This window comes from Crotalus tigris, unplaced genomic scaffold (assembly GCF_016545835.1).
Source record: "Crotalus tigris isolate CLP2741 ecotype Arizona unplaced genomic scaffold, ASM1654583v1 scf7180000017937.1871474, whole genome shotgun sequence".
Taxonomy (NCBI): Eukaryota; Metazoa; Chordata; class Lepidosauria; order Squamata; family Viperidae; genus Crotalus; species Crotalus tigris.
This window is the reverse complement of record NW_024096729.1, coordinates 772501-794863: the sequence shown is the minus strand read 5'-3', so window position 1 is coordinate 794863 and position 22363 is coordinate 772501. Positions and strand designations below refer to the sequence as shown.

Sequence of the window (22363 nt, the reverse complement as noted above, 5' to 3'; positions counted from 1 at the left end):
GTAAGGAGAATCTCTGCCTCAGCAGGCTCCTTCCTGTAAACCTGCCAGATGCATTTGATGCTAAAGCGGATCTGTGGGAGCTCCAAACCGTCTCCCATTTCAATCTCTGCGGGGGAGACGGCGGCCGAATACTAGCCAAGGCAGGCGTAATTGGGAGAAATGTGCAAAGATTCCCAGCCTGTCTTCAAACTTTGACAGAAAACCTCGTACCTCTGAGAACCTGAAGAATTATAAATCTAGGATGAAGAGAAACTGGGATGAAAAGCGGAAACCGAAAAAGAGGAGCAAATTCCCCCTACAAAATTAGTTTCGCAGCCTAGAGCAACACTTATCAATGATATCAAGCATAGCTTTACCCACAGGGCAAGTCAAACCTAAGAGTAACAGAGTTGGAAGGGACCTGGGAGGTCATCTAGTCCAACCCCCTGCTCAGGCAGGAAATCCTACACCATTTCAGACAAATGGCTGTCCAGTCCCTTCTTAAAAACTTCCAGTGTTGGAGCATTCACCACTTCTGGAGGGAAGTTGTTTCACCGATGCCTTGTTCTCACTGTTAGGAAAATCCAGTTCTAGCTTGCTTCTCTCCCTGATTAGTTCCCAACCATTGCCATGTATCTATCTCCATGTAGTACACTCTTTCCAGCTCAAAATCAATGTAGCAGGGTTCACAAAACGTGAACAAAGGGACTTGGATGCAAACGTTCTGCAGGATTCCTAAATGGAGTTTGATGTCTTCTGTAATTGGCATTGCAAACATTAACATCTTGGAGAAGTGCTATGGAGTTTGACTCTTAGGCAGAACCACCAGACTGAACCAGATCTCAGGAGCCAAGACCTTCTGCCATTGAATAGCACAAGCAGTATCTCTGATCTGGATTGAGCCTGGGTGGAGAATCTCTCATTTATCACAATCCGGAGTGTAGCAGGAGTGCCACCTCTCCCAACAGTGCTAAGGGTAGGACAACAACAAAGGAATTCTTTCCCACAGAATGCAAAATTGCTTTTTATTCGTTATTAATGAATAATGAATTAGAATGCCGCTAAAGGCTGTGCGCTACCGTAAATCACTTTTAAGAAAACCTTTCTTAATAAAGGATTACAGTAACACGGAAGAAAAATCATGTTTGGACTTGCAATCTATATTAATAATTAAAGTACAAGATCCGGGAGGGGAAGTGAGATAATGAAGCATGCTCTTCTAGATAAGATATCACAAGTCTGAGCTCTTGCAAATTATCAAAGTAGAAGTTAAGATTTAAATTCAGCATTTAGGAGTTTGGTTATACTTCAGAGCATTGAGAATGGGATCCAAAGGCAGGCTTGATTCCCCCCCCCCCTATCCAATGCATCAACCAGACTCTCTATTAACCTTCCTGTAAGTAAACATTACAGCCTGTCATGTTTGAGGTCTTTATCTACTCTCTGTTTGCTGAGCCCGGATTCCTCTCCCAGCTAATCTTCTTGGCACCAAGACAGGCAGTGGAGACATCAGAATTCATCCACTCTCCCCTCTTTGGTTCCAGCTGGGCATGCAGGTGCACACTACACAGAACAGCTGAGGGTCAAGAGGTAACACCAGCACTGAGGAACAAAGGTCTTCCTTCATATAAACTACTCTGGTGTGACAGAAGAGCACAGCAGAGCAGAGAAAACTGTATGCACACAACAGAAAGTCAACCATGCATCTCAGTAAGCTTGATGCAAAGGAAAAAGGTTATTGACATTATCACATGAGAACCAAATATAGGAAAGTTTCTGCAGCAGCTGGATTCCAGGAGATTTTACTCTTCTGGATTATAACATTTACACCGCTTTTCCCTAGCAGGATGGCCCTTAAGACAGAAGAACGATATTCCAAATTCCCAACTAGCACTCTTACTTTTCAAGACTTCTAATCCCAACACAGCTGGAGATGGTTATTACTTTTCATATCACCTTTGATGGAGTGGAGAGATCATACTCATTGCTCTTCCCCTTTGGGAATTTGATTTCTTGCTCACCTGTAGCATTAATGGCTCACTTTTATTTTGTGAACAGCTTGTTGCAAAATGATGGCTAGAAACCATGCCTCTCAGTACCTATTTCTGGGTTAAGGTTAATAATAGCTGAAAAGGGCAGCACCTGAAGGCTTCCCCCAGACATCTGCTTAGAAGCTGTGGGAAAGAAGGACATTCAATTAAAGGATAGGCTTCGGCTATAATCTAGCTGGGCTCTTAAAGAGCATCAGGAAATATCTACCATTTTTCTCAGTCTGGTCTCCAGATGTTGCATACACTGTAATTCCCAATGTCCCCATTATAAGACTCACGTTTGGTGAAAATCAGTACCTAAGCCCTTTTGAAACAAAGCAGCTACTTGCAGGTCTTTCAAACTACAACTCCTTAGATAAGAGAAACCAAATGGCAAATGAGCAGGAATTTCAATCAAACATGGCTACCTCTAGGGAAAGCACCAGGTTGCCTGTCCTGCATAACCTGAACTAAGGGGGAAGTCTGTAGCTCCATGCTCCTGACAGTCACTTCTGGGGGCAGCATTGGCAACTGCGACCCTTGCCAGCAACTGCAGACATGAACAATCTTCCACACAAGAAGAGCTTATAAAATAGAGATCAGGGAGTAGTCCAGGAGGAGCCGTCTACAAGAGCTCTACAAGAGCTCTGCAATACTTTGAATTTGAAGACCATAAAGTCCTTTAGGACAGAGGTCCCCAACCTTTTGGACACCAGGGACCGGTTACGTGGAGAGAGGTTTTTCTGTGGACCAGAGGGGATGTGGTTTTCTGTGCTGTCTGCATCCTGTGGATGGGGCTTTCCTTGTTTGTGCAGACCAGTGGCTGGCAGGCTGCAGCCCTGTACTGGTCCATGGACCGGAGGTAGGGAACCCCTGCTTTAGGACACCCAAGGAGGCTTGCACAGCCCCTACCTGCAATCAGCTGCAACTTTCCCCAGGATTGCAGTGTTCTGGAAAACACTTGATTTTGTGGAAGAACAGACAAATACTACTTGAGTGGCCCACATGCTAAGCATCTTTGTTTGGGGTCCTGAAGTATTGCACAGATCTAAGTGGGACCTCTTTTTACCTCCAAGCAAAGGAGGACAAAATGGCAGCATTTTCATTCCCTCGGTCCACAAGAATGTAATGATACAGGATTACTTTCTCAGAGGAAAAAGGAAACTTTACAGTGGCATTGATAAGAGACCCCAGATTTCGTTAAAATGCTAAAAGCAGTGCTATGGCGCAAACTCTACCCCTTTCCTGCGTGCATGGCCAATGGTGCATGAAAAAGGCAGAGGATATTGCATCATGTTGGCATGGTGATCCTTTCATCCCTTTGATGCCTCCCCCAGCCACAGATGATTTTGGTCTTAGGTCATACTCCTTCATCCCGGTGAAGCTAGGTCCCTGCAGTTTGCCCATCATATGATCAATGGGTTGTGGGGCAGGTGGCCCAGGTTGCCTACTGCTGCTGCATAGTAACATATAAGTTAACACAACATAGCAGCCTCTGTGTGGGCTCTCTCTTTTTCCAGACACGATGCAAGAGAAAGATTCAAAGGTTTCTGAAGGTCCACTTCCTCTATTGCAAAAAGACCGCTGTTTCCTATGTACCTTGTCAACAGAAAAGTTGCCTTCCTAATCATAACAGGAAGACGTACAAGCTGTACAACCTTAAGGCTGCCTTAAGAGGATTGGTTTGCTGATCCTTTACATCCCAGGCAAAACATGAGACTATATGCAAAACCATGATGATTATGTAGAATATAATCTCAAGTTGGCAAGAACAGAGAATGTTCCCACAAATACGATCCATGTTGCTTTTATGTTTGTTTTGTACTGGGGTCCAATACTTTGTCCCCTGCTGCCACAAAGAAGAGGGAGTCAAGCTATTTTCCAAAGCCCCTGAAGGCAGGACAAGAAGCAACGGATGGAAACTAAGCAAGGAGAGAAGCAACTTAGAACTAAGGAGAAACTTCCTGACAGTTAGAACAATTAATCAGTGGAACAACCTGCCTCCAGAAGTGGTGAATGCTCCAACACTGGAAGTTTTGAAGAAGAGACTGGACAGCCGTTTGTCTGAAATGGTATAGGGCAGTGGTTCTCAACCTGTGGGTCGGGACCCCATTTGGGGTCGAACGACCATTTCACGGGGGTCGCCAAACAACGCAGTCCGCCATTTTTTCCCCCTTTTCCTTAGCTGTGCTACTCCCTTTTGTTCTATTGGCTTTTGAAAGCCAATAGAAATTGTCTAGGCTGTCTCTGCCCTGCTGAGCCCGCCAAAAGTCCCATTCTGCAAACGGTGCTGCACCAGTTGAGTAGTCCTCGACTTACGACCGGTTGGGGGTCGCGGCATTAAAAAGGTTGAGAACCACTGGTATAGGGTTTCCTGCCTGAGCAGGGGGTTGGACTAAATGACCTCCAAGGTCCCTTCCAACTTTATTATTATTATTATTATTTATTATATTGTATGGAGAGGCATTCTTTGGCTATATAGTACTTTCACTTTTGAATTCTACTGCAAAAATATGAACATACAATATTCTAGAAATAACAGAAGATATTAGCCTAGGAGGGGTTTCAAAGAGAAGCATTAGGTTGGTATGCCAATGAACTTCTATGGAATTTATATTTTATCATAACATAGATAGTACTTGGTTTATAGATTCATTTTATTACTTTGGGGCACTTCAGACATGTGGACTCCCTTTGAGCTCTTTGGAGTTCAAATAGAGAAAAACTTAATCCCATCCACTGCCCACACAAGACTCAGTCCTTTGACCTGCCTCTGGAAGAGATGTACTCTGCTTCTACTTTCAAAGAGGAAAGGCTTCTGTGATCAGAAAAACTGTCAGGTGAACTGGGGGAATGTTCAACCCATAAAACAAAATTAACTCTGCGGACAATAAAATGTCTGGCTGGTATTTGAACAATCATCACCATCTCTATGTTCAGTTACTCTTTAAAAAAAAGTATTATTATTATATTGTTATAAGACCTACACAATACGTTACATTTCTTTGATACACTGGTATTTAAAAGTGTTGACTAGCGATTATTACCACTTTAATCTTTACATAACTTAGACCATTAAAGATTTAAAGAGGAATTATATCAGCATTAACTATGATTTAAAATGTTGATGTTAAACATAAGATTATTTTGCTTGTACAGCCAAAGTTGAACATCAAGTAACAGCTGCAAATCACAGCAAAATATCTGTTGTACAACAAAGGCTTCTGTCTTAAGCTGATTTCTTATTATTAAGATATGGGGGGGGAGAATATAGACAAAGCAAAATAGGAAACAATAACTAATCATATAGAGGTGTTGCAGAGGACAAAGACGAGTGAAGGGGAATTCTATCCACCCCCCCTGTATTCTTTGGCACTGAGGCACAACAGAAACGTATGAGGCAAATAAAAGTGCACCACTTCATATGACTCCAGGAAGAATGAGCTCTGCTTCCTCTGGAGCTTACCCAAGTGATTGCTGAAAATCACAATGGCAAAGAATTAATACTGCCCGTTTCCATTCTGAGGGAAGAAAGGCACTGGAACTGTATTGAAGAGCCCAAAAATGACACTAGAAAAGTAATGTCTACTTAAGCCAAGCTTGACCCTCTGGGATTTCACATAACAAATCTATATAGTTATCTTAGTAACAATATGGAAGCATTTGCCACTGTTTCCCCCACCAAACTACAGAATCCTCTTTCTTTAATCCACTCTTCTTTAATCTACTTGATCCTGCACACTCCCTTGTGCTCACCACCATACCTTTGCCCCCCCCCACTTCTCACTCTTTCCAAAGCAGCTAATTGTGGTTGCTAGTCATCCAGAAGTGACCATCTAGCATCAGTGTTTCTCAACCTTGACAATTTTAAGGCATGTGGACTTCAACTCCCAGAATTCCACAGCCAGCAATACTGGCTGTGGAATTCTGGGAGTTGAAGTCCACATGCCTTAAAATTGTCAAGGTTGAGAAACACTGAGTAGCTATATATACTTGCTATATAATCTTCCACTTTTCTTGGGACCTGTTTTGGCCCAAAGCTATGCTCACATGATCAACCTTCTCCAAACTGGCATCTCCATGAAATTTTGGGACTACAATGCTGGTGATGCTTTGGAGAGGTTAGCTGAGAATCCTGCTTCCTGAGGAAGCCACTCAATTCAGTTCCAGCTCGGTAAAAGGAATCTTATTTAAGAGGAAGTGGTACAAAAACAGTGGCTGTGTCCCGGTCTCAAATGGGAACAGTGAGCGATGCATAGTAATTAGGAGACCAAAGAAAGCGGTAATAAAACCAAACTCCAATACTTTCAGAACCAGTGTTCTGAGTGAATAAGCCATCATCTCATGATCTAACTCACTGTGAAAAATTGCTTCCAAAAACCGACACACAATCATCTTACATTCTGTATTCTATCTGGACTTTTGAAAGATGTGGGAAAGCAATGAATTTATTTTCAGGGATAGCGATGCCAAATCAAACCCAAGCTTTGGGGTTTCAGCTTTCTACTTTCAAGAAGTTTGTTCCACATCCACAAACCCATTCCCACATTATAGTGGTCCCCCTAAAAACACAGGATACCCATCTTTCTACTTCTGCTCATTATACATTGCCTGTGTATAGCAAGAGGTAACAACTTTACACCCTGTTATATTCATTTCTCTTGTTTACTGGTATCATCCATACACAGGGCACTGCTTCCAACCAAGGCCAATATACATGATTTGTGATAGGTTAACTTACATTTAATAGACTACTTGAATCAATTCTTGTTAAAGACTTCCATCCTTGTTAAGACATGAATGGAAACCACATGGCCACAATGGGTGGGTACGGGTGGATGGAAACCATATTCAAGAGAAAAGCCAACATGTGCCCATGGAGAATCAGCAAGGAGCCAACTGTTGCTTCACTATTGTATGATTTGTGACACACAACCCCAAAGTGGTTGCTATTACACTTTCAGCAACATATACCTTTATTTTGCAAAGGATTTGGGGAAATGCTCTCTGTTTATCTAGGTCAGGGGTAGGCAACCTTGGCTCTTTTATGATTCGTGGACTTCAACTCCCAGAATTCCTGAGCCAGCCATGGCTGGCTCAGGAATTCTGGGATTGAAGTCCACGAGTCATAAAAGAGCCAAGACTGCCTATCTCTGATCTAGGTCTTGTCAGGTGTGGGGGAGGTGTCTTCATTCTCACTCTTTGTATCTAACTTCTCTTGGAGGTATCAGGGGCACTTTTGACCCGCCACTGATTTCATTGGGCGGTGTGGTGACTCAGTGGTTAAGATGTTGGGCTTGCCCAGGTTCAAGACCCAAGCACCATGCAACAGGGTGAGCTCTTGTCCTTGCCCCAGCTCCTGCTAACCTAGAAATTTGAAAGCACGCTAATGAGATTAGATAAATAGGTACCACTTTGGTGGGAAGGTAACAGTACTCCGTGACATGCTGGCCACATGACCGTGGAAATGTCTTTGGATAGCACTGACTCTGTGGCCTTGAAACAGAGATGAGCACTAGCCACTAAAGTCTGCACCAACTAGCAGAGTAAAATCCACAGGGACTCCTTGCTGATTTCATTATGGAATTTATTCTCACTTAGGGCTCCACAGATGAGATTTGGGGGGGGGGTTAATTTTAGGATACTTCCACACATAGAGAAAATCTTCTGTTTCCTAAAGTTTCTCAATCGGGGTCATTACAATTATTATTAAGGCTGGACAATGCTTTGGATTAATAGGATACTTCAAAGGGTGTGCCTTTTTCTGGATTATGTTTGCAGCTGCAGCACAATCTCAGAGAAAGATACATTTCATCTGCTGGAGCACCTAGGGTCAATGCCCTTGCAATGCTCAAACTCTCCCCTTTTCCTTCAAAAGCACTTCTCTGTCAAAAAGCCCTGATTTACCTTTAAATTATTACACATTTTGCCTGGTGTTCTACTTTGCTTTGTAACCCAATTGTGACTGTTGTGATACCCCCCACCAACAAGATCCTTTAGCCTAATGGCCAGGCTACAAATATTTCAAATAATAAAAAAAAAGAACTCCCATTTTTTTCCCCTGTGGACACAATGGTGCTGTGATATACAGGAATTTAAAAATGCGGCACGGTGAATGTGCTGCAACAAACCAGCTAGGACTTAAAAAGAAACACCTTTGTTCTCACCTATCAGGAATGCAGCAGCAGCAGCTGGTAACTCTGCAAAGGCCGTCTGAGGATGGGGGAGCAAGGAATGGGGAAAGATACTCACAGCCATCCAAAAACAAGGGGGAGTAAAGTCATTAAGTGTGGCATGCAAGATTGAGATGCACCACTGATCACAGGTGAGTCATGAAGGACTTATACTCAGATGAACTGCCCCGTCAGAAGCTGCCATCTCAAAGGACAGGTGTTGCTTTGTACAGGTAGGTTTGCTCAGCCCCAGATACTTCCTTCCAACCCAATCACCAAGGAAAGTATCCCACTGACTTTTCTTTCCCATCAGCAACAGGTCTAGCTATTTCCACGTACGTCGGGAGGCACAACACTTCGTTAAATGCTTTGTTTATAACAAGTTTCCATTTTAAAGGCAGCCTGGATGTATAAGGCACTGGCGGGATTATGCAAGCAGATGTACCGTAAGAGTGAGGGTCCTTGGTGCTCTCGGAGCTTGCTTGTTTTCTTGCAGACGTTTCATTACCCTAACTAGGTAACATCATCAGTGCTGATGTTACCTAGTTAGGGGAGTTAGGGGTTGATGTTACCTAGTTAGGGTAATGAAAACAAGCAAGCTCAGAGAGCACCAAGGACCCCTCATTTCAAGCTACAAATATTCTCCTTCAGATGTAAGAGGGGCTCGCCAGCCAGGAAAACAAACTGATAAGCAGACTGGCTTCTGCCTAGATGGCCAAAGGCTTCCTCCTCAGCACGGCCTGCCACAATCTGGGGCCTCCTTGGTCACATGCCAGGAGGCCAAATAAATCTGACAGTGGGGTTGTGCAGGCCCTGGGGCCATGGCCATTCTCTTGAAGAGGACCGCTGTTCTCCGGTGGGTGAATCAATAGCTCGAACTAAGCAGCACTGGTTAATCTGCAACCTGCTGGAAAGGCCACCGGTCTCCTGCAAGGCCTTTGAAGATAATAATGGCATGTAAAGAGAGCTGAATGTTTTCCTGGGAAAGGGAACCCAGCTTGTTTTCAGAGCTATAAAGGAATACGGGAGGCTGCAGCTCAGTGACAAGAGGAGCTGCTTTTAGATTTTTTTTCATCCCACCTTTATTATTTTTTATAAACAGCTCAAGGCATGTGAACACATCTAATATAGGTAGTCCTCACCTTTCGTTTAATAACCAAAGTTACAGTGGTACTGAAAAAAGTGACCGTTTTTCACACTTAGGACTGTTGCAGCATCCCTAGGATCTTGTGATCAAAATCTGGACGCTTGGCAACTGACTTATATTTATGACGGTTGCAAGTGTCCTTGGGTCATGCAATCCCCTTCTGGCAAGTAAAGCCAATGGAAAGCCAGGTTCACTTTAAAATTGTGTTGCTAACTTCACAACTGCAGTGATTCGCTTAACAACGATGGCAAGAAAACTGTCTCATTTAGTGATAGCAATGTTGGGCTCATCTGTGGTCGCTAGTCAAGAACTATCTGTATTCCTTCTTCCTCCTATTTTCCCCACAAAACAATTACTACAAGGAAGTTGGGTGGAGAGAGAGTGACAGTCCAAGATCACCCAGCTGCCTTGCGTGGCTAAGGTGGGATTAGAAATCACAATCTCCTGGTTTCTAGCCTGGTGCCTTAACCACTAGCCCGGGGGTAGGCAACCTTGGCTCTTTTATGACTCGTGGACATGCTGGCTCAGGAATTCTGGGAGTTGAAGTCCACGAGTCATAAAAGAGCCAAGAGCCTACCCCTGCACTAGCCCACAGAAGCCCCAGGGTCAATATCTAACACTTCCACATGGTGTCCGCTAAGTGCAAAACTTCCAGAGGCTACCACGTTGTTTACTCTCAGATTCCATACATTAAAATGAACCAGTGGTCTCATCCAATATGAAGGAAATTCATTCTAGCTGCTACTCTCTGAATGCACTTCATGAATAGGAAGATGCAAGTTGCCGCCAAAAACATGAGACCCAATAAGTTCATTGGGAGCAATTACTAATGTATAAATATATATCATAGATTGACTTGATTATTCTTAGTGAAATGGCCAAATGAGGTTCCCTAAATATGCATATAGCCTGGCCTCTTATTTTAACATAACCTTTAGCACTCAGACGCTGGGAATAGCTTTAGTAGGGAAAAGATTTGAATATCGGCTTCCTACCACAGCTAATTCTCAACAAACCAGGCCAGAGTCATTTAGATGCTATCAGTTTCCTTCTCCATTTTCTCAGCCCTTGTTACCACGCGCTGGTCACCATCGGGTTTTCAAAAGAGGGAGGGAGACAGCTGCGAAGCTATTACATCTTTTCCCAATCCTGTGTCCTCCAGATATAGTGAAGACTTCAACTCCCATCATTCCCAGCTTAGCTCACCCATTCTAGATTGCACACCCATACAAAGACATGTTCCTCCTGGAGGAGAAAAGGCTAGGTATCTTTTCATTCTAGCAGGACAGAGCAGTCTTTTGAAAATGGCAAACACACTAGGCGTACAATCTTTGCTTTCAAAGCTTTTTCTATTGAGGTAAAAGGCAGACCCCGATTCATGACATACATATAGCTGATCAGGGAGTATTGAGAGGGGAAAAAAAATATTTTCCTGCATTTTTTTCCCCTGGGTACTGTTTTTTTTTTTAAAGCCTCCCAATATTTGGGATTATTCTGATTTTTAAACCTACATATATTCCTTTTTTTATATATACAAATTTTATTTATAATACAGTTAAAAAGAAACAAACATTGGATTTAACGTGACATTCCAGTATATACATTCTTATCAGATTATTCCACTTTTTACAATCAATTCTTCATCTCTACATATACATCTAAGTTTTATATACAATACTTGTTCTAAAATAACATATATTTCTGTCTTAACATTCATCTTTAATCCCAACCGTCCTCTTCGAATTCCTCCAGCGGTAAAATTTATCCCAGGTTTCATAATAAACTGATCCACATTTGTCTTTTAATATCATTGTAAGCCTGTCCATTTCTGCACATGCTAATATTTTATGTATTCCCCTTCTCTGTGGGAATTTCCTTGCTCTTTCATTTTTGCGCAAAAGCAAGCTAGCTGCAGTCAGGATGTGTAGCAGCAGGTAGATTGTTCCCTTGTCGTATTTTTCTGTCGTTATTCCCAACAAGAAGAGTTCAGGTTTTAACTCTAAGTCCAGTGTTAATGTATCCCTCAACCAGTTTCGTGTCCTGTTCCAATACTCATGAGTCTTTGGGCATTCCCACCACATATGGTAATAGGATCCTATTGCTGTTTTACATTTCCAGCATAGGGGTGAGATGTTTGAACCCATTTTGGCTAGCCTTACGGATGGGAAATACCATCTATGAAACATCTTGTAAAGATTTTCCTTATATGAGGTAGCTAAGGTGAGTTTCCTATTTCTTTCCCACAGTTCTTGCCAAATATGCAGGTTGATACTGAAACCAAAATCCCTACTCCAAATTAACACGGTCTCCTTAACCTGTTCTTCATACATTGTCTGATCTAAAAGAAAATGATATTTTTTTAAATCATTTTATCCTTGGGACCTAATAAAATTTTATCTAGTTCTGTCGGTTCTATCTTTATACCCCACTCTTTTTTATCTTAAACCTACATATATTCTATTTGATTTCCTTGACAGAGAAAAAAAAAAGGTAGCATTGAACTGAACTAACACTAAGAAATAAATTCAATAAGCATCTGCTTTTCCCAGCTGCTAAAAAGAAATTCAGCTCCCTCAGCCTAAAAAAAGGAATTAAAAAGACAAAGCAGCTGGGTAGACCGGAAAGCAGCATGTGTTACAGGAGACCCAGGGCTGTCCATGAGCGTCCTGTTTCCAGGTCAGTCCCTCGGCTACCCTTTCATAATGTGCAGCAGCGCTAGTCCCCAAACTATATTATTATTTTTTTGCCATTTTTAAAATCTTGTTTTCCCACAAAAGTTATTAGGGATCGTAGTTTGACACAGTGTGCAACTGTGTCCATCATGTCCTGGATCTTGAAAAGGAAGTAATAACTAAACCCAATTTAACTCTGTGATTGGATGTGTTTAGAATGCAAGCTCCAGACACGCTATCCAGGGCTGTTCTCCCATTACCAGATAAAGCCCACTGGTAGACAAAGGGGACATTTCTTCCCCCTGTGCTCACTGGAACCCATCTTGAAATATCAGGGGAGGTGCACTCCAGGGGAGGTTAGGTGGACACAGAGCAGGCTATGTGAGGAGGCAAAAGGGAAACTATATTTTAAGAGAGAATGGATACCTAGGGAACAAGGACTACGCCACAAAATTTTGTAGACCACTGATGGTGTGGCCTTATACTGACATTTTTCACTGAGAGATGGGGCAGCTGTGTGGTACTCCAAGTCCATACTCCCATGCTTGGAGGAGGGATCTTTGGGAAGCCAAGTTGTAGTGATATTGAACAACTGAAACTGAGCTTGCTAGACAAAGCCTCTGTTTGGGCATGGAAGAAAGGCAAAGAGCTCCAGAGAGTAAGCAAGCCCAGAGGGCGCAACCATGTCCAATGGAATCTGTTTGGGTTAGTTTGGGCATAGCTGCCTCTTAAGGATGAAGCCAGCCTATTCAGACATCTGACATGAAGAAGGCAAGAAAGGTGATAGAGGTCAGAGGCTGAAGTCAGGAGAGGCCAGTAGCAGAGGTCAGGGAGAAGTCCTTTCCTGACCTCCTACATAGACAGATCAGTCACAGCTAAGAGGCCTCTTGGGAGATGTGAGAAGCCCATTCCCTCTGTACCCGTTGCTCTAGTTTTCCCAGCCTGCTTGCTTCTCAGCCACTTCTTTTAAGATGTGAACAACCACAACGCCCACCATCCCCAGCCAGAATTGCCATTGGCCCTGTTGATGAGAGTTATCTCGCAGGACAGGCTGGATAAAAGCCCAGCATACGTCATTCCAGGAAAAGTACATGCCCCAAATGCTGCCATTTCTCCGGTGGCATCCCTCTCCTTCTTTGCTTTGAAGTGGCCACTTAATATGAAAAGAAAATGACTCAAAGCACTCTCAAATGAGGTTGCTCTTAGCAAAAGTTAATGATGGGTTGTTTTTTTTTAAGTAGCAAATGCAAATGGAAAGTATTTAGGGCCAATGAGATACATAGCTAGCTTATTCTCCTCAGTTTATATGCTTCTTGGTCTTGTCCTTCCACAGATAGGATTTCTATGCTGGGATGGGTCTATGCTCTTCAGCCTGTCTTTGATAAAACCACACAGAGGAGGGGGGTAGAGGGAAAGAGGGCACAAAGCCAACTCTGGCCTGATACCATTTGGGGTCATGCCAGTGGAGCATAAGAGGAACACACCCCAGTGGATCAGCAAAGACCAAACCAGCAGCAGACGGTCCCTGTCCTTCTTCCAATTCTACCCTGGAATCAATGTAAGGACTTGCCCTACCACATCATTCACGCTTTCCATGGCAGGGATGGATGCCGCTCTAAACCAATATAAGAGCTTTCCTTTTAATCCTTCGTTTAGTTCTCCCCTCTCACCCTGCCAATCTCTCTAGTCACCTTGAACCTCTCTACCCACATTCTGTATCTGGTTTCTACCTCCCACTCAACCCCCATGAGTAGGATGGGGAATGGGTTTGAGAGAACTCAAGTAGCAAACCACACATCCAAAGAGTCCCACTGGCCAGAGTACTACCCAGTTAAGAACCAGGAACTGATATGCCTTTATGAATATATATGTGCAATGGCAATTGGACACACGTGCACCAATTCCTAATTCACAATGAATGTAGATGGCTTATATACCCAATTCTGAACACAGATATTGACTCTGTGGCCTGGTTCAAGCTATCATATAATTAAGACAGAATTCAAATTACTCCTTTACTCTTCCTATCAGTGACCCACAAAATCTGCCTAGGACATAGGTATTTCACCCTAGTTTCTCATTTCCCTTAAACCAGTCAACTAGCTATTACCTTCAGAACAATTCAAGAGTTTTAAATCTGATTTAGAATGCTTAAACCAAGTGTAACATCTGAGTTTATAGTAAAACATACAACATGCCATGCCATGATAGGATACTTGCCAATACACGTCCCTATGTGATACACTGCTTTCTCTCTCCTGGTTATCATCTCCTCTTCTGTACAATGAGTTAATTAACAGCTCTTGATTCCATCTATGAGGTAGTTCCTATAATTTGAACCCATCCATTCCATCCTTCCCATACAAACCTAATCATTTCCACCATCCCATTTCAGAGCTAGCAATTCTATGCAACCGGGGAGGGAAACAGAGGCATTTCACCTTTGCAAAGGCAATCCACAGAAAAGCAAGACACAATGATGATCAGGGAGTAGAAAACAGCCGCATGCAAGAGCCATCGTTCTTGAAGCAGTCCTAGCCTTATCACTATTATACTGTTATCTCACGCATGTGTCTCTGAGCAAAGAAAAGGAGGCTTAACTACATTCAAAGTATTTTTGGAGTACTTAATTACATGCTGATTACATCTTCAAAACAACTCCACTGGGTTAGATGGAAGTTGATTGAAAGTTCCAATTGGCCCACTGTTTTGTTCTTTTAAATGCTGGTTAACCAGATGCCTTTGGACTCTTACAGGCATGATTACCTTTGTTTGTTCTAACATCTCGTTCTCAAGGTATATCTCTATTAAACAGGGAGTTTTATTTGGGTCTCTCTCATAATTACCCACCACCCAATGACCTGAGCTTTAAGAGCAAGCCTGCCAGATCTTCAGCAGTTTTACAGAAGATGTGAACCCCCCCCCCATATTTCCATTCTAAACATTCACAGTACAGGATTTATTCATACAGACATGCCAGTGCATCTAACAAGGCTAATTCCAACATCAGGAATATGCACCAAGGAGGATAAGCTGGGCAACAGAAAGGTACTTCTAGTAAATATCCACATGATTCTCTAGAAAATGTTACACCATCATCTTCTTAATCTTCTTCTTTTGGTAAGCTCTCCGAGATAGAGATATGTCACTTAATAGGAAACAAACCACTAGTATTCGACAAGCATGAAGGAGTAGCAGTTGTGGAAGCCAGTTTGGTGGAATGGTTAAAGGCACTGGAATTGGAGTGGGGAGTCCTAGTCCTGCCCGAGTTCTAGGTACAAAATCAGCACAGTGACCTTGGGCCAGTCACTGTCTTGCAATCTTAGGAAGGAGATATGGACCATGGTCAAAGGACCAGAACAACAATAGAATTAAATACAGGATCTGACATTTTAGAGTAATGGCAAACTATTTACTGGGCAGGAAAAGTATTTGTAGCAGAGTTAAAATAGGTATTACAAAAACCCAGGATCCATTAAGTGCCAGCAAAGAGATAGATCAGCCAGGGATCTCTTGGATTTCTACAATCCAGACATGGTAGGAGTAGATTGGAAGTACCAATACAACCCTCTAATACTAAAGGGGGACGTCTATATTCTGGAATATGCTGCTCAGGCACTCCTTTTGCTATTCCTGGAAGGTTACCAGTTCATGCAGCTTCCTATTGTCTGGGCTAGGGGTGATCAGCTGGGCTGCTGAGAATAGATCACTGCTATTTCACTAATAATAACAGCAAAAAAAAAAAAAAAATAGCAATACTGAGCCGGGGATGGGGCAGCTATGTCAAGCTTGGATTGAGGGAGCATTCACTCCTCTCCTACCTCATTCCTCCTCAAAATGACTGGCTTTCTGCAGTGGGACACCAGCAATCTTCAGCCAGGGGCACAGGAGAAATAAGATTGGACTGTAGGTGTCTCTTTTCCATAAGCAAAACAAGGTGGTAGGCATGGAGGAAGGCTAACTTCCCACCCTTCTTTCTCAGAAATTGTCCTTAAATTTAGAGGCTTACAACAAGGATTGGCTGAGGAATTCTGGGAGTTGAAGTCCACGAGTCATAAAAGGGCCAAGTTTGAAGACTCCTGCTCTAGGGTTCCCTTCACAACCCACAGCTCCAGTCCACTATGCTAGTAGACCTAAGCATCGCTTCTGTTCATTTGGCTGCAGTTGGCAGTTTGATTGTGGAAGACATTCTTTTTTTTTCTTTTTGCCTCATACAATTTCTCCCCTTTCCTCTCCCAAGAAGGCGTAAGAGACCATTCCAATTTTACAATGAATCTGATTGTACTTAGTGCTAAAATAGCTACCACATTCAGTTACGTTTAACTGTTCAAATAGGCCAGAGATGGAAAGGAAAGGAAGCAATAAATTGGATCTGTCTGTCCATAAATGCATATTTACAGGCCTGTCCATCAAGATGCGCACGTACACCCCGTATGTATACACACACACACACACACACACACACACACACACACACACACACACTTAGGAATGAGAAAAAGAGTTTGAGGAATTGCAATACTTGTGGTTATTTTAAAAAAAATGCATTTGCATTGCCTCGTCAAGAGACCAAAAAAAAAAGAGAAACAGTGGTTCACCAGGCATAGGAATCATAAAACAGACACTTAATGCCTAAGAATCTAGTCTGAGGAGCCTGGCAGGAAATTCCCACCAGGGCAGCCTATAGCAAACCCACCTCCTGGCCCTTCCTGCAATAAAAAGGCAAATAATGTTGCTTCCTGGCCTGGAAGAAGCTTTGCTCTGCAGCCCATAAAAAGGCCACATTTGCAAGAGCTACTGCCTGTTACATTTTGCAATGATGGGCCTGCTTGGGGGACAAGGACATATTTGGCACATATAAGTTGTTCGGCATTATAACCATTGTAGAAGGGAGGCTCACAGATGGGCCCTTCCCTTAAAAAAACCCAAGTTCAGTCTTTTGAATCTCAGGTTGGGAGAAATAAAGAGCACGGCTTTTGATCTTAATGAGTAATTGTCAATCGGAGAAGGCTGAATTGAGCAAGGCAGACAACTTGGGGCTCCTGCGCTGAACGAGTCGCATGCCATCAGATCCACAAAACCCTTCTGAATCTCTGATTAACGCAAAGAGGCAGCAAAAAGGCTTGGCTAGGCACAGAGGGCAGAGATTCCAAAATCAGCATCATAAGAAAAGCCCCGGAAGGTCAAGTGTTGGGAGTAGCTGGCAAATCTTGCTTGGGTTTGGAAGCTAAGCAGATTCAGACCTGGTTTGTATTTGAAGGAGGACTACAGGGAATCCCATGCTACAGTTCGGAGTTAAGAAACATTCTGGAAGAAAATAATGGCAAACCACTTCCGGACAATTATATGGAGCTGTTGGAGAAGTCAAAAGACAAGCTTGAAGTAAGAAAAAGTTGACCCAATATCAAAGTAGAGAACTTCAGGAGTCTGGGGAGGGTGGGGTAAGCAGGTCTATTAAATTACAGAGAAGTTCACCTTATCCTGATCAACCATCAAACAATTGTTCTGCAGTTCAAACTGAGAGGCAGATATTGATTGTACGTATTTGCAGTCTTCTCTGTCAATATTCTAATCTGGTTGGGAATTCATAGAAATTGTCCTTCAATAATTATCCTTCAGGAGAACCTCAGCTTTGGAAAGACTGTTTCTCCACAGGGGAAAAAATGCAGTGTTGGCTGGGCAGATGCATCCAGCAGTGGAGGAACAATTAACACTTCATTCTCTTGTTTACCGGTCTGATCAGAACAAATCACTTATACAACAATTGACAATAACTTCAGCTGAGGGGTGGAAATGCCAGCACCACAATTACAAAAGAGGGCTTCAAAGCAACAATTAATCCTAGCCAAATCCCTTGTATGTGGAAAATATGCTATCCATAGAGACTCGTTGGAGTACGTTTCTCTGCCCAGATCATTTGCTACACACCCATGCATGGGTGTGACTCTGCAGTGTGAGTGCACACACACACACACACAGGCGCCAAACATTGGTGATGATCCATGTCTTGGTCTGCGTCCTGTGCAAATGTTTCCAGCTAGGAAGTTGTATTGCATCTGGGCCAGTTTTGCTGGCTAAGCTCCCATAGAAAAATCTTCCCATCAGACCTCAGGGCATTGACCTCAAAATATCTTGCTAATGCTCTGGAAGTGCCTGCAATAGGCCACAGAGTTACAGGCTTAGTGCTGGTTGGAGCATCACATACTGCAGCTGACTTCTTTCAACCAGAGGACTCTAGCAAGAAGCTCTCAGGAACTACACAACCTGGCCCAGCCTGGGAAAGGAACTGTAGCTTGAGCTCTTGGGAGAAAGGATAAAGCCTGGGGGATGGCATCAAGGACTGGACCAGGTCCAGAACATAATACCAAAAAAGGACCGCTTGCCCAGGATGACCAGGTTCTTTCTGATCAGCCAAGGACAGAAGAGAGTGCAGCCAGCAAGGAAGTCGTTGGCGTCTTTGAAGCTCATTGCAAACATGATTCAATGGGAACTTTTCCTGTGGCAAAAAAGTAGCATTGGAAAACGCACATAAGAAATATTTCAGACAAAATTGGACATCTGTCCCTTAGGTACATACAAGAATCTGGCAGGGATGCGTTGCTGCCATTCATAGCAACATCTTTGGGACAACTGGAGTTAGCCAAGGAAGTGACGAACACAGATGGATTCCCCCCCCCCCCCGATATAGGTTTCCTTCTTTTTTTCTTCTTTCTTTCTTTCTTTCTTTCTTTCTTTCTTTCTTTCTTTCTTTCTTTCTCCCTCTTTCTCAGGACAGATGAAGAAAGGCATCAGCCACTCCCATCTCCCTGAAGAGCAAATCAGGAGGTGGAAGAGACTGTATACATACAGCACCAATGTCAGGATCCTGTAGGAATCTGCTTCCCCTCCCCCCTTGATCTTTCTTCTTGAGCAACAGCCCCTAGAACAGTGGTTCTCAACCTTTTAAAGCCACGACCTCCAACCGGTCGTAAGTCGAGGACTACTCAACTGGTCGTAAGTTGAGCACTACTCAACTGGTGCAGCACCATTTGCAGAATGGGACTTTTGGCGGGCTCAGCAGGGCAGAGACAGCCTGGACAATTCCTATTGGCTTTTGAAAGCCAATAGAATTAGACTCTATTCAAGAGAGTCTATTCTATTGGCTTTCAAAAGCCAATAGAATAAAAGGGAGTAGCACAGCTAAGGAAAAGGGGAAAAAAATGGCGGACTGCATTGTTTGGCGACCCCTGTGAAATGGTCATTCGACCCCAAATGGGGTCCCAACCCACAGGTTGAGAACCACTGCCCTAGAATCATTCAAAGCACAGTGGTAGATCAGACCTATTTAACCTACTGTGCTTTAGACAATGCTACTATTACATGTAGGAATGTCTGCCCACTGACCAAAAGGGGTTGTTCAGGACAGGGACTCCCTCAAGGTGGAGAAACCCACGGCACTGGGCAAACCATAATGAGCAGAAGGAATCAGCCTGGATCTAGATCTCTTGGACCACAATTGTTATCATTCCCAGCTAACACCCCATTTTGCAGTAGATGAACATCTGTGCTTTCCCTCCCGCCACTTCATTCTGTACAGTAAAGTCTGAGGTGAGGATTTGTGACTGGTTTTCCCAGCTCATCTTAACCTCAATGTCTGGTTTCCAAATTTTGCTGGCTCATTTAAACTATAGGCATAATGGTTGTATTAGTAGGGTGTAACCTAAAGATCATCACTGCAGATTAGTTACGGCTTTAAAAACAATGCTCAAAACTTAATTCTTTTCTTCACAAAACCCATTCTCCCCCCCCCTCACCATTCTAGAATGTTTAAAGGGGAATCGAGTGTTTTAAAAAAAAAAATCTTTCAGACACACTTTGCAACATGTCTCTTTGTCAGCAGAGCAGAGGAACAAGGCTGCCAGTCTGTTGATTAATATAAGTGCTTAGCCTGCACCTCCAGAAGTTTTCAGCCCTTTTATGTGCATAATAAGGCCCTAATAAAGAGACTCACCAGTTAGCAATTATGCACAAGTCTCTTGGAGCGTTAATCCTGAAGTTCTATTAAATCTACTTAATCTCTTCTCTGTGATATCGTGGTGTGTGTGTGTGTGTGTCTTTGTGTATAGCACACTTATAACCACCCAACCCTTTTGTCCAGTATCAGCTTTTCAATCTGGAAATGCCAGAGATCTGGGTGTAATACACACTGTCCCAATGTCCCTCCCTTTGCAGGCAGATACCAGTTGACTTTCATAAGTGTGTAAAACCATGTGCCAAGGCAAAACTAGCCATTCAGGACCTGGTAGACTTCATCAGCATCCTTTCTTTCTTGCAAGCCACCCCAAAAATGGAGATGGGGGAGCCCACAGCCAATCCTCCACATACCACTGGCATCCTAGCTAAAGAGGAAGGAGAGCCCCTGTGGATTTCTGCCAGACCCCTTCAGCTTTGTTGGCTTATACAAAGAGAGAGACAAGTTGGCTGTTCCGTTCAGGATGAGGCTTCTTGTTCAACACATCCCAAGAAGAGGAAGGAGAACCTGGAATACGATTTCCACCCCACCCCCCAAATCTGATCTGCAGCAGTTCCCTTGCCGGATTCCTCCCTCCCTGATGCTGTATGTGAGGAGGGGGAAGCTTCCGGCTGGCTATTTGCCAAAATCCTTTGACCAAACACACACCTGGTGGAGCTGAGGTCAGAGCCCCCCCTTCTTTTACCATTCCCTTCCAGGCTAAATAGCAACTTTTTAAATAGACCTGCCCCCACAAAGGGGGGCGGGTTCTCTCCCCCCACTCCGGCTCTCCCCGCCCAAACCCGATCCCCTTTCTTTCTCTTCCACCCCCCCCCCCCACCCCACCCCTGGAAACAAGAGCGGCGGGGTGAGCTCCGATTACAGGAAATGCTTGGTTCCGAGCCTGTTGGGGGCGAGGACGAGTGAAGAGGGAAAGGGGGGGGGGACGCGCACGGAAAATCCGCCAGGTTCCCCCTGCGGGAAAGTTGGACCTCGGCGCGCGTCCCCCTCCCGTGGAAAAAGCGGCCGCCGCTCAAGCCAAGGAGTGGGGGGGGGAGCGTGCGGGGTGGAGACCCCACTTACGGGAGCGAGTTGGAGGACGCGCGCTCAACAGGCACGGACGGTGGGTCTGCAATCACTTAGTGGGGCTAGCAAGAGGGAGCGGGCGCCAGGCCAGGCCAAGTGGAGAGGGGGGCGTGATTTGGAAAGGGAGAACGCGGCTCTCGCAGCCAATTCAAGCCAAGCCAAGTCAATTCTATTTCCCCGGGCTAAATTGTCCCAAGTGTTCCCGAAGGGTCCAACATCTTGAACGTGCCTGCCACCGTAATGCAACCCCCGCCCACTCCCCAAGTACGACCACACTAAACTTTCCACTCGGGATCCCCCAATTATTGTGTACGTGTGTGTCTTTGTGTGTGTGTGTGTGTGTGTGTGTGTAGGAAAGCTGACGCGATGGGATTGATATGACCCAGTTAGGCTCCCCTTTCTCGCAGAAGGGCGAAATGCCTTCCCCCCTACTCCACCCCCGGTACGTTCCGGGTCGCGCCGCCTTAAAATCGGACCCACCTCTGTTCTTCCGGAAGGTAAAAGTCCACGGAGAAGCCAAAAAAGCTGCCTGGGGGGCCGAGCAAAACCGTCGGCGCCTTGGAGTCCAGGTTGAAACCCCAAGCGCAGAGCCCGCTTGAAAGGAAGAGCAGAGCCCGACAAAGCATGGCTAGGCTGGGGGGAAGAAACGGGGGTCCGGATGCACGCAAGGCCACGGAGTCCCAAACCATCGTCAAGTCAGCCGGGGTCGCCAAGAGCGTTTGGCTCCGATCTTTGCTCCAAGCCGCTCGGAACGTGAGTGCCGCGGAGACTCCCTGCCTTTCTCGCCTCTTCCCCGCGAGTGACTCACAAAAGGAGGAGTTTCTCGCCCTCCCCCCTCGACGGTACGCGCGCGGGGAGAGGGAGGGGGGGCAGGATGGATCTCATTAAACTGCCAGCGCTGGGAATTTTGGAGAAGAGCCAGGAAGAGCTGTGATGAATATTTCGATATGGATGAGAGGGGGAGGGGGAGAGAGGAGGAGATTGTGTGTGTGTGTGTGTGTGTGTGTGTGTGTTTGTGAGGTGTTGAAAGCCAAAGCGCCGAATTTTCCCAAAATGTGAACCGCTCTGTCTGAGACTTGCGTTGAACTTCTTGTTCTTCGGGCTGTATGCTGCGAATGATGTCACGTTGGGGTTTTCCTTCCTGCAAGGGAATCGAGCGCACGGTGCCAAAGGCGAAGGTTTGGTTGTGATTGGTTGCCCCGCGTTACCATAAAAAAAAAGAAAACCGAAATTATGCTCAGCCGAAGAAGGAAAAAAAATAATGTATCCAGTTGGGTGTGGGACTC

At 44.4% G+C, this 22363-nt stretch overlaps 1 protein-coding gene across 1 annotated transcript in view; it reads right to left on the bottom strand.

Moving 5' to 3' along the window:
• ITGA5 (integrin subunit alpha 5) overlaps window positions 1–21967 on the bottom strand; it is an 89357-nt gene extending 67390 nt beyond the window's left edge. Inside the window, exon 1 of the mRNA XM_039344744.1 lies at window positions 21558–21967. Coding sequence (XP_039200678.1) covers window positions 21558–21766 — 209 coding nt within the window. The 5' untranslated portion in view covers window positions 21767–21967. The remainder of the gene's footprint in view (window positions 1–21557) is intronic.
• Between the last annotated feature and the right edge of the window lie 396 nt (window positions 21968–22363).